We start from the raw sequence: 12050 nt of genomic DNA, 5'->3' as shown, positions 1-12050 counted from the left end.
ATGTCTTCATCTACACCCAGAAGAAGAGCTCAGGGCAGTCTTCTGCCTGCCCATGTGGCTGAGATGCAGTTGTTTCCTCATCTCAGAATCCTGGGCCTCCCTCTTACCCCAAGAGTTCTGCCTTTATTGATGTGTCCTCAGGATATAAGTGCTCATCTGAAAAATGATTTTTTAGGCTGTTCTCAGAAGGTCAAGTCTCCCTGGAGCAAAAGTGCTCACCAGTTACCCAGACCATGCCAGGTGCCACCACTGGACCAGCATGGCTGGTCTATGCTCAGGAAGGAGCCTCCCACACAGGACTCTCCAGGGCTGATCTCATGAGATTAGTCTCCCCAATGGAAAGCTGTCTGCAAGTATTTGCTGAATGTGCAGCAGCCTGGGTAGACCGTGCTCAGCACTAGTGTCCAGAATGCATGCTACCCAAGCAACCCAAGAGGGAGTTCTCTGTCGGACACACGGCCAAAGCTCCCCAATCAGACACAAAAGCCTTGATCTGTCCACTGAAATGGGGGTTGGGGTCAAGGTGCAAGTCAGAGCACAGGCCGAGGTGGGCTATGGAGCAACTGGGGTCCCAGGCACAGCCGTCCTGAAGCTGACTTCCAAGGATCCCTCCTTCTGAGGCTCCTTGCCCGTCTGGGTTCTGTCCAGCTAGCGGAGAGCAGAAGGCCAGGCCCGTGATGTCCCTTGATCTGCCACCCTAGGCAGAGGTCCCTAAGAGACAGAAACATAGTGGAAGCTCTTTGATCCCTAGCGAGGAAGACCATGTGTGTTACAGCAGCCGGCCTCTGACTTGGAGGAGCATCAGAACAGGATCAAAGACAGCTCTAGGAAGCGGCGGTGGGGGGAGGGATTTCAGATGCACAGGGGACAAGAAGCCAGTGACTGGGAGAAACTGTCTAGAGCAAGATGGGCTTTGCCTTGAAGAGTCAGGACAAGCACTGCCCACTGCCACCAGACCTCCAGGGGACGGGCATTCAGTCAGCAGTTTGGACAGTAGGCTTCAAGCTGCAGTAGGTATTTTTAGGCCCAAGGGTCAGTACCTGCAGATTGTAAAATGCAGCAGTGCTGGGAGTCAGACAGGTCCTAGCAACAGCAGCTAGACCTGTGTGGTCCCTAGAAGGCAGCTAAACCTCTCTGAGCCCTGAAGTTGGTAGGTTAGCAAGAGGTTTACAGGGCTAATCCCTAATCTCCACTCATTCCCTCAGTGATCTGACAACTTCCTGTTAAGCGTCTACATATTGTGTACCAACGAGATGTCTTTTATCATCTGCCTATTGTGGGCCATATAGGCATCATTAGTTAACTGCTTATTATGGGAGGTACTGGTCTAGATACAGAAAGCTACCGTGATGACTGAAGCAAACTCAAGGCCTGTGAGCTCACAGCGCTTATATCCTAGTAATCAGAAAGCAGAAAATGGTCCTCCACTGAGTAAACTCAGACAGGGATGAGAACTAGGAATGCTCCTTTAGATGGATGGACGAAGCTCGGCCTTTTAGGTGTGCTTCAGGAGAGGGTTCTCAGGAGGTGACAGGTAAACTGAGTCCTGAATGACAAGAGGGAGCCTGTTAGGTACAGACTGGGGAAGAACATTCCAGCAAAAGGGGCAGCCAGTATAGAGACGGACTTAGAGAAGAGCTTGCTAAAGGAACAGAAGACAGACTTCTGGGGCAACATGGGAGTGGGGAGGGCAGCAGGGTGAGAAGGTGGGGTTGAGGTCAAAATTCAGAGGGCAGCGGTAGTGGTGGTGGGGTTTTACATGACAAGCAGGCCCAATTCAACTTACTTCTAAAGAAGGGCCCCAGGGCTGGGGGCAGGGAGATGACTCAGTGGGTGAACTGTGTCCTGGGGAAGCGTGAGGACTCCAGTTTGATCCCAGAACCCTTGTGAAAGCTGGGCCAGGCAGCTCGCACCTTTAATCCCAGAGCTGAGAAGGCAGAGGCAGAGGGATCCCAGGGGCTCACTATCAACCATTTAGCAAACTGATAAGCTCCAGGTTCATTGAAAGATCCTGTACCAAAAAATAAAAATAAATAACATTGAGGAAGACTCCAACTTTGACCTCTGGCCTCTACATGAGCCTACACACACTAGAACACACACATGTTCACACAAACATATACACAGAGACTCATACACATGCACACGCATTCCGTCTGGATACAAGAAGGAGAGGCACTGTAATTAGGTAGGGAACATAACGAAGACAATTAGGAGGTAGCTGCTGCCTCTACCTATGGCTACCTGTAGCTCACTGGGGCTGATACAATAGACCCAGGTAGAAGACATATAGGATCTGGGTCTCAGTTTAGAGTATAACTCATAGGCCTTGCTAATAAGCAAAGATTTGAGATTGAACAGAAAGCTCTCTCTAAAGTGCTGGCCAGATCGGGATGACGATGGGCAAGTCGAGGGTGACCAGGACAGGGGCAGGGGTCTGTGCCCTCCAGAAGCTCAAGAATTAGATTCCTTAAGGTAAAATTTGAGGGTGCTTGTGAGCCAGCATTATGGGAAAGATCTTTCTGCAGCCAAAGGTGTCCTGAGCTAGCCACGACTGTGCAGCGAAGACTGGCGGGGTGGAGTCAGATGTCCCAGATAGTACTGCAGATAGTAGGGGACCCAGGTACCATCCATGGGGCCTGCTGTGACTGTCATTCAAATCGAACAGTTTGCAGCTGGGATAAATTACAGTGTGACTTGGGAGTAACGGAGCCTGAACGGTGCAGCTGCAGCTCCCACAGTCGACCTGGAGCAGGACAAGTCACAGTGTGGGGTCTGAAGTCACATTCATTCTTCCGGGTCTGCGCCTTGTCATTTGTATCAGTTTGCTATGGCTTTGGGCTCATCCCTCAGTCTCTCCGTGCCCATTTTCCCAGCAGTCATTGGGAATAATGGCACTACGAAGTTCAAACTAAACCGAGATTCTGCTTATAGATGCTTCCGGCAGAGGGCTTTGTTCCAGCTACTGCTGCGGCTCTCTGCCGCAGATACTGCTGTCCAGCGTTGATTGACATGATGGCCTGGCTCTGTCGAATTTAATTCTTACAGAAGCCTAAAGAGGCCATGGTGTTGCCAGCCCCTTCTGGGAATGAAGGGGCCAAGGCCTGGAGAGACAGGTGGGTGGCTCTGCTTATGGGATAGTAAGAGGTAGTGACGCTGAGACAGCCCACAGCTGTGCTCCCGCTGCCTGTGGTCTTGACCGCCACTGCCCACCATGGGCAAGGATGTTGGCCATCTAGTGACCTCAGCAGGAGACTCATAATCACAGCAACTCATTGATGGTGAAGCTCCTTCCCCTTGCTGGTGCAGGGCTTGAGAGCTGGGCCCTCTCCGTGTTGGGGAGGGGAGTGCCAGGGTGTCTAGTGTATCTGCCTGAGCGCAGCTGGATCAGACATGGCTCAGCGAGGCTCGTGGGGCAGAGAAACCAGTGTGGATGGGGGAAGTTCTGAAGCCAGGGAGTCCTGGGTTCAAATTCTAGCTCTGGCATAGGTAGCTATAGCTACAAGGCTGTTTTAAACTCAGCCTCCGTTTCCTCATCTGAAACATGGAGGTTGCCGAAGTTTCTTGTTCGGGGCTGTGACAGGATACTCAGATCAAAACAGCTGACAGGAGAAAGTATTTCTTCTGGCCTGAGTTCAAGGACCTAAGGTCAGTCACAACAGAGAAGTCAAGGTTGCAGGTGGTCGGAAGCAGCTGGGCCACATTGCATCCACTGTTCGGGAAAGAGAGAAGAACGAGGGTGCTTAATCCCCTGTCTTCTCTTAGGCAGTCCAGGATCCCAGCCAGGGAATGGGGTCGCCTACAGTGGGCGGTCTTCATGGAATGGACACAGTCAAGAGAAGCCCCACCACACATGCCCAGAGGCCCCATCTCCCAGGTGATTCTGGTTTCTGTCAAGTTGACAATTGACCCTAGCCATCACAGGGGTGACACAGCAGACTTCTTAAGTGGCGTGGGGGTTTCCAGTGCACAGCCTAGCCCATGAGGGACACTCCACAAAAAAGAGCTTCCTGTCCCAGCCCGCGATGATCAGATTTCCACCACTGTGACGAATCCATGAGAGAAAATACTAAATAGGGGGAAGGATTTGTCTCGGCTTGTGGTTTCATTAGCTCTAGGCTAAGGTCAGCTGGCTCCTTGGCCGTGGGCTCCAGAGGAGGCAGAACATGGCAGCAGGAATGTGTGGAGGAGGCTGTTCCCCACAGATGTCCAGGAAGCACTAAGAGAAAACGGGCTCACAGCTCAACAGACGGCCTCAAAGGACACACCCCCAGCAACCCATTTCCTCCAACTGTGCCCCACTTCCAGAAGTTTCCATCAAATTATGAACCCATTAATGGGTCAATCCATGGAGGAAGGTGCGGCCCTTAGAACCCCGTCACTTCTTGATTATGGGCTCTCGTCCTTGGGGTCAAGAGTTCAGCACAAACCTTTTGAAGAATATTTTGTGAAACTACACCCACCGGGATGAGCTAAATGTCTTTCTCCCCTCAGGAGATCCAGATGAGGGGACACTGTCTGTGGAAAGAGTCTGGTGGCTAATGGCACCATTCTCATGAGCCCCTGGTTAGTGCCCAAAGCTGTGGCTCCAGGAGGAAGAGGGCATGGGATGAGTGGTCTTTTTGTTTGTTTGTTCTGAATGGCAGACTAGGGCTATGTAAGCCTTAGCTCACTGTGTGTTCCTTTTCCCATGGTGCATCTGGCTGTAATCATGTGCACACACACTTATGTATGGGCATAGGATGACAAATAGGGTTTTTCCCTATAGATCCATTCTGAGGACACCAGACACCTTACTGCAAAGGTACCTAAAGTCAGTTCAGAATAGATCTTCACCCTACCCCTAATTTCAGGTGAAGCTGGCCAACTGCTGTGTTAGAAGACAGTGCCCATGCATCTCAGTTTGGGGTGGGGCATGTGGCGGTGTCCCAGGTTTCTAAGTGCATGGTTAGGAAAGGTGTGTGCGTGCATGTGTGTGTGTGTGTGTGTGTGCGCGCGTGTGTGCGTGTGCGTGTGCGTGTGTGTGTGTGTGTGTGTGTGTGTGTGTGTGTGCCCGCTTTGGGCCTGTGCTTTCAGGGAGTCTGAGCCTGGCTGCTTCTGATTCACTCTGGGGTTTCAGGATAGTGACCTCACTCCAAAGTGTCTGGCACTGTCATTCCTTTGAGGCTAAGGGCCCTAAGTGGGAGGAGATGGACAGAATCTGCATAATTAGATACAGGGATATTTGAAAGCATATGATGGGGAAGGTCTGGTTCTAGGAAGATCCTTAAAGCTGTGACTCTTAGGCCAGGACCCTATGACTCCCAGACATCCCAGTGTGCTCAAGAGGAAGGCCTCGCGTCCTTCTTCCTTGTTCTTCTCATTCTTTCCTGTACTGTGAGTCACTGAAGAGCCTTCGGCTTACAGGGGCAGAAGGGACAGAGGGATGGCTTTCTGAAATTATAGTTAATTGGAGAGGCTTCAGGAGAAGCTAAAGCCAATCATAAATAAAGTCATAAGCTTGGGAAGGCAAGTAACAGCATGGCGCACCTGCACCCGGGGCACATGACTAGATGGCGGCGCAGGAGGCCCACTGCCAGAGGAGAAAGTGTAGATGAATATTTTAAGGCCTGGGCATCAGCTGAAGGTCGTATTTTACGACTCCAAAGTTGTAACTGTGAAATACGATGTCTTGTTGAAAGTGTAGGGAAATCTCCAAACAGCTTTTACAGCAGTCTTCAATCACAACGGGATGGTTCCAGAGCCGGCAGGTCAGAGGAGCCCAGGGTGGAGGAAGAAGGACAGATTCTTTGAGTGCACAGGTGGCTCTGGTCTAAGGGTTCTTATGGACTTGGTTCCTGCTTTCGGGATGGTCCACGGGTCCCTGACTGATGCTGGGGCGTTTGAAAGTCTTCCAAGGACCTAGTGAGCCGCTGTCAAAATGAAAGGGTCTTTAGTATAGAGGAGACTGCCGTCCTGGTATCGAGACTCGGCTAGAACCCTGACTTAGCCACTTTTACTGTGTGGTTTTGGCAATGTAGCTTAACCTCTCTGATCTTTGGTTCCCTGTGTAGTCTCTTGGTTCACCAGATACTCGTTGAATGCCTATCTCATGCCAGGAAATGTGCTAGGTGCTGGGCACAGAGCTGACGGTCTCTACCTTTGGGGAGTCTGACCTCTATATATGAATTAAACAATAACGTCATTGACCAAAGAAGTGTGGGAAGTAATTATAGGAAAGCATACTGTGTATGTGATGGGGCTAGGGGTTGTTTCTGGAAAGATCCTTGAGGAAGTGCCACTTAGACAAAGACCTAAAAGCTTAAGAGGCGACTGAGTAGGCTCAACAAGAGAGAGAAGATTCCAGAAAGAGAGATAAGTGAACTTTGGTGAAGGGATCCAAGAGGGAGCTTGTTCTGCCTTAGGGGTAGGGGGCCTTTCCCTGATCTGGAGTGTCAGTGGGTTAGGGGTGGTTTTTGCAGAGCGAAAACATAGGATCAGACTGGCACCCCTGTGCCCGTCTAGCCCCGCCATTATGAGAGAGGATGGGAGATCAGGCTGAGATTTGGGGGAGGAGCCATGGCTGAGGTGACTGAAGCACATGTGACCTCCAGGTGTGTGCCGTGGACATGGGAGACGTCAAATAGTCAGCAGGCAGGAGCAGGTCCACCCCTACACAGGTCTAGGACAGGCTGCACAGAGGCAAGTTCGGTGAACTGAGGAGAACACAGCATACAGGGGAAAGCTCTCCGCCCCAGGCCAGCTTCCTCCTATCCCCTGGACACTCTGGCCAAACAGCTGGACACCAGGTCTAGGCTGAGACTTCCTGCAAGCCCTGTGGTCTCGACTGGAATACCAGCTGCTCTGGTCAGGCTCCGTTACCACCTGAGCCCTTCCTCCTGACTCTTCCTTTCTCCATCTCCTCCTTCCCTTCTGCCCTCCTACCCAGGCTGCTCTGCTCCACAGCACCAGCCGGGTACCTCCCTGAGTACCAAGGGTGTCTTACTACTCTGGGTCTGGCCCCTGACTCCCTGCTGAGATCCTTCATCGCCCTGCAGCTCTCCTCCCATCTGCCAAGCAGAGTCCAAACCCTTCAGCAAGACTTAGCAGCTTCTCTAGTTGACCACCTGTCCCTCCCACCTCGGCTCCTGGCTCTTGCACCCAGTGCTTATGGTCCACCCTGATCTATTTGCTTCTCCACACCTCCTCCTTCCTGATCCCTTTTCTCCTTCTCTTATTCCTCTCTCAAGGCTGGGTGAATGTCCCATCCTTCAGATGTTCCTCCCCTGGGACCATCCAGGGAGGCCATTTGGTTCCCTCCTCCAAGAACCACTCTTCCACACCTACTCTGCCAAGTGAACTCCTTCTTACCCTGCAAAACCCAGCTCTAATGAGGCCTCTTCTGTGTCTGCTTCCCGAGTTGACTCCTTTAAGTACCATGTTTCGCTATTTATTTATATCCTTAGAGAACGAGCTGACCTCTTAGGAGTCCGGACTTGTGACAGTTGCTCACACAAGCACAAGCTCAGATCTCTTCTGCCTCCGTGGATGAAACCAGGGCCCAGAAACCCCACCACTCACAGGAACCTTGTGTCTCTCTCCCTAGCGGACGACGCCTGCGGCGGAACCCTGCGGGGGCAGAGTGGCATCATCTCCAGCCCCCACTTCCCCGCCGAGTACCATAACAATGCCGACTGCACGTGGACCATTCTGGCTGAGCTTGGGGACACCATCGCCCTAGTCTTCATTGACTTCCAGTTGGAGGATGGCTATGACTTCCTGGAGGTCACGGGGACTGAAGGCTCCTCTCTCTGGTGAGTTCCCTGTCAGCCCCCTCCTTCCCTGTGGCCTCTGCAGCTGGGGAGGACTGGGCTGCCCAAGGTGTCCTTCCCAGCCTCTCCCTGCCCCCCGCCCTGGCTTGTTTTGAACCCTGGAGTCTTTGCATCTCATCATAATGAGAAATCACTGCATGATTTTGAAGCGGAGCTGCATTTTTTTTTTTAACAGGGATTTTCATATCTGATTCCAAGTGTGTCCTTGCTAAAGAGTTTTAAGGATGTAACTTGGTTAAGAAACCCGAATTAAAGCTAAAAATGTCTTGGTCTCATGACTTGAGCCTTGGTAGCACTGTGTGGAATCTTGTTGCAATTCTGGGTAACACAGCCACCTTCAGGGGCCGTTGCTTTCCCAAGCACTGCTGGGGCCTTGAGATGTGGGGGGAGTAATGAAGGATCTTGCCTCCCTCTTACCTACTGTTCCAGAGGGCTACTCTTCTTCGTGAATATCCCAGATACTCCCAGATGTCGGCAGGTCAGGGAGGAGGGAGGGCTTCAGAGGATAGGAGCTTGGCATCCATCCTTGGTTGGTGTCTGTTAGTAAGTGCCCAGGCAGGCTAAGAACGGCGTAGAGAAGACTCTACCTGCCTGTTGTGTGACTAGTCTTACTTTGTCCTGTGTTCGATTGTGTGACACAGAAATGTGTGACCTTAGAGTCACACTGTGACTCTGTTATCAGGATGAGGTCGTCCAGAGGCATTTGTGGCTGGCACATCAGGATCCAGCCGAAATGTTTCCAGATGTAGGTCAGACTAGAATGGGCATCGTTGTGGATTCTGTGGCAGAGATGGCTCAGGACATGGGACAGGGGCAGAAGGGCATTGCTGAAAATTCCAGAAGAAGCAGGAAGTCGGGGCTTGAGAACCAGTGGGGAAGTGGGGAAAATGTCTAAGGACATGAGTGGGATAGTTATTGGTGGGTAGTCAGGCAGGAAGAAGGAACTAGGAGGGAAAGGAAGACTGGAAGGCTGTGTTTCTATGCTTCCTGTGTGCCCCTTATCACAGTGGTGAAAGCCCTCCTGAGCCAGATGCAGTCCTTTGGGGAGCATGTGCTCTGCTGGGCAGAGAAGCCCACGTTGGCAGTCGCGTGTGAAGTCCACCTGGGAGGTGGAGTAGTCTGTCAGTGTACCTCTGAGCAGTGTTGGGGACATAGCTGGAGTTCCCCTGAGCTGCACAGCCTGCAGACCATGGAGCTCCAGCCTCAGTTTTAAAACCTTCATTCTTCTGCCAGCAAATGCAATCTTTGTGCTCCTTAGAGAAAATATGAAAAGACAGGGAGAAGTGGGGGGCCCTGATTAACTCTATGATGTATGCCCCTTTGGCCCTTTCTCCCCTCTAGCTGGCTATTTATATATTTTAATATTATAAAATGATATCTGAATATCTCTACTCATGTATTTTTAACTTAGCATGGAATCATGAAAATTTTCCTTGCATCATTACAGAGTCCTCCAAAATAGAATATGATGAAAGTGGCAATTATTGAGCATTTTCTCGAGCATTTTTACCCGTAGGTGCCAGGCCAGTTCTAAGTCCCTCACAGCTATAATTTCATTGCATGTTCATAAGATCCCTCTAAAGTAAGTTGCATAATTTCCCTACCTTGATAAAAGAGAAAAATAAGGACTAAAGGGGTTCTGCTACTTGCTTGATGTCACATAGTGCTGGGGTTGTAGCCCAGGTTAGCCCCACTTAAAACCTGTCTTCTCAGCTAGCTATAGCAAGCCTTCTGTCATGGTGCCCCATGGCCATGTGGCTAGCTAGCTAGCTACAGTGTCTTTCTCTCACTGCTAAGACTGTGGCATGGTTATTTTTTTTTAATTAGGTCTGTTGTTTCAGCGTCTATAAAGATGTAAGAATGAGGTCCTTTCCTGCCCCCTCTTCCAACCCCAGACCCGTTTGACTCAGTTGTTCATCTGTAGACCGAATGATCTATGGCTTCTGCCACCAGCTGTGAGTTTACACATTACCCAAATCCATGCCCTGAAACAGATCTCAAAGAGTCTGTCTATTCCTTTAAGTCACCCAGTGGGGAAGACATTGCACAGAGGTCACCAGGGAGGTCATTCCCAACTCTTTGTCATAAGATGAAATTCTGGTTATCGAGAGGGCTAGCGTTAGAGGTGCCAGGCGGGATGCATCTTTTGTTAGAGTTTGTATGAACCTGGCAATCACAGGCAAAATAAGCTTGGGGTTCAGGATGGGAGTGTGGGAAGAAGAAACTTTCTCCCCTGTCCCTCTCCTCCCCGGATGCTTGCAGAAAGCTGTGCTACTGGTTTGGGTAGACTACTTTGCGAGCGTAGATGAGATGCCAGGCTGTGTTCTTGAACTCTGCATGCTGTTAGAAGAGACAGAACGGGCGCCTATTTAGCTGCAGAGGAGGCGAGGGTTCTGTGATAGAGCACACCTGCCACCCCCTCCCCCAGCAGCAGGTTGCCATGGAGTCAGAGGAGAGGGGCCATCCAATACGCCTGACTCAGTTTCCATTCTTCCCTCTGCTGAGTGGGAAAAACACCGGGGTTTTCCTGAAGGTCTTTGTTCATGGGGTTGCTCTGGACTGGTGCAGAAATGGACTGCAGTCTTCTGCTTTGCCAAGTAAGGCTATTTTAGAAGTGAGCCTGCTACCTCTCAGCACAGGAGGGCATAAAACAGGAAACCAGGAGCCAAGAGTGAGGCAGGTAACAGTCACTAGGTGACCTCGCAGTGATGTGATGAAAGACGGGTAGTGGGGAGGAGGCTGCAGATAAACAGTAAGGTAGCCCATCCTCAGAACCCACCAGCATGCAACCTCTTGGTGGACTTGGTCTTCCTGGTTTACACTGGCCTTCTAGAATCCCCAAGTGCCTGTTGTAGGAAAGGCTGTTACTACTGTGAGCCCTAAGATGGGCTGTCCCACCAAGGTTAGAGAGTCCTAGGACTTAGACTTAGGCCCTTCATTCATTGTGTGGGAGCAGAGGGTTGCTCGTGAGCAAAGGCTGTGCTTGAATAATTCCCGCACAGTCTGTGCTACTCCTGACATGCATGAGCTGCCACAGTGCCCAGGCCTATCTCTCCATATCAATGCCACATATATACCACTGAGTCAGTGCCCCACCCCTTTCACAGGTGTGTATACATATACACACACACCAGATGTTCTTTGGCTGACAGAGGAGGGGCCTGTCTGCATGCTCTGCTGTTTCCCAGTAGGTGAACTTGAACTCTGACTCTCAATGAATCCCACACCTTTCCATTACGTTAAATGAAAATGTTCTCAGCACTGCTCTCTTTAGGAGACCATGATATCATCAAAGGGCTGGGCTTGGGGATGCAAGAAACTCTGTTACTATGTGGGGTCTGGGTCTCTGGAAGACTTTGGGTCAGATTGAGATGAGAAGTTATTGCCAGTTGGCTACGAAGACTGCCTCTCCACTAATGGGGTAATCGTTGCAGGGAAAGCCGAGGAGAGACCTCTGGACCTACCCCTCTCCCCCTTCCTCTGTTTTGTGGCCCATCCTCCCAGTTCAACCCCTCTAGAGTTAAGTCTAAAGCTCCATCAGGCCATCTAGAGGAGGAGAGGACAAGCCTGGCAGTCAGATACACTCGGCCTCAAGTAGCTATGTAATCCGGGGATTGTAAATGACCCCTTTGAGCCTCTGTTTTCACACTTGAAAATGGGGTTCATGCTATAGACCACACTGAGAAGATTAAACATGGGCACTGCTGCCGGGCTCCTCCCTGGTGCAGTCCTCCGGGTCTGGGGACCACTCCAGGTCTATACTTGGAGAGACAAAGGGCAAGGCATCCCTAGGAACCCAGAACTCCACAGACTTCATTCTCACCCTCAGAGTCCCCTCACATTAGTCCCCTGTCTTTCCTTGCTTTTGTTTGTGTAGTCAGGGGCACAGAAGTTCCAGGCTACTTCGAAGGTAGTCGGTGTCAATGCTTTGGGGCAACACCCTCTCTCCCTTTGAAAGACCTCATTTTTAATTATTGGGCTTTCAACACATGAAGTTTAAGCACAATGGAGCCATTTGATCTTGGCGACTTTTGCCTAGGTGTTTCAGCGAGGGCCCAGTAAAAGCAGCCGGCGTCAGAAGGCGCACGGCGTTGTGTCTGTGGGGGTCTCCTTATAATACCTATTTGCTTATTTGCTCATTCACAGCCAACAGTCGGTTTTTATTCTTTGTGTGCTTTGTTACTCGCTCCTATGTATTTGCCTTAGACATTTATTGAGACCCTCCTATGAACCAGGATT

At 50.9% G+C, this 12050-nt stretch overlaps 1 protein-coding gene across 1 annotated transcript in view; it reads left to right on the top strand.

Annotated features, from left to right (window-relative positions):
* Positions 1 to 12050, top strand: part of Csmd2 (CUB and Sushi multiple domains 2) — a 562459-nt gene that overhangs the window by 207669 nt on the left and 342740 nt on the right. Inside the window, exon 5 of the mRNA XM_085686610.2 lies at positions 7586 to 7793. Coding sequence (XP_085542736.1) covers positions 7586 to 7793 — 208 coding nt within the window. The remainder of the gene's footprint in view (positions 1 to 7585; positions 7794 to 12050) is intronic.

Source organism: Myodes glareolus, chromosome 3 (genome assembly GCF_982192425.1).
Source record: "Myodes glareolus chromosome 3, mMyoGla1.1, whole genome shotgun sequence".
NCBI lineage: Eukaryota > Metazoa > Chordata > Mammalia > Rodentia > Cricetidae > Myodes > Myodes glareolus.
Note: the sequence above shows the minus strand (reverse complement) of the source record. Positions and strands in the feature narration are given on the sequence as shown.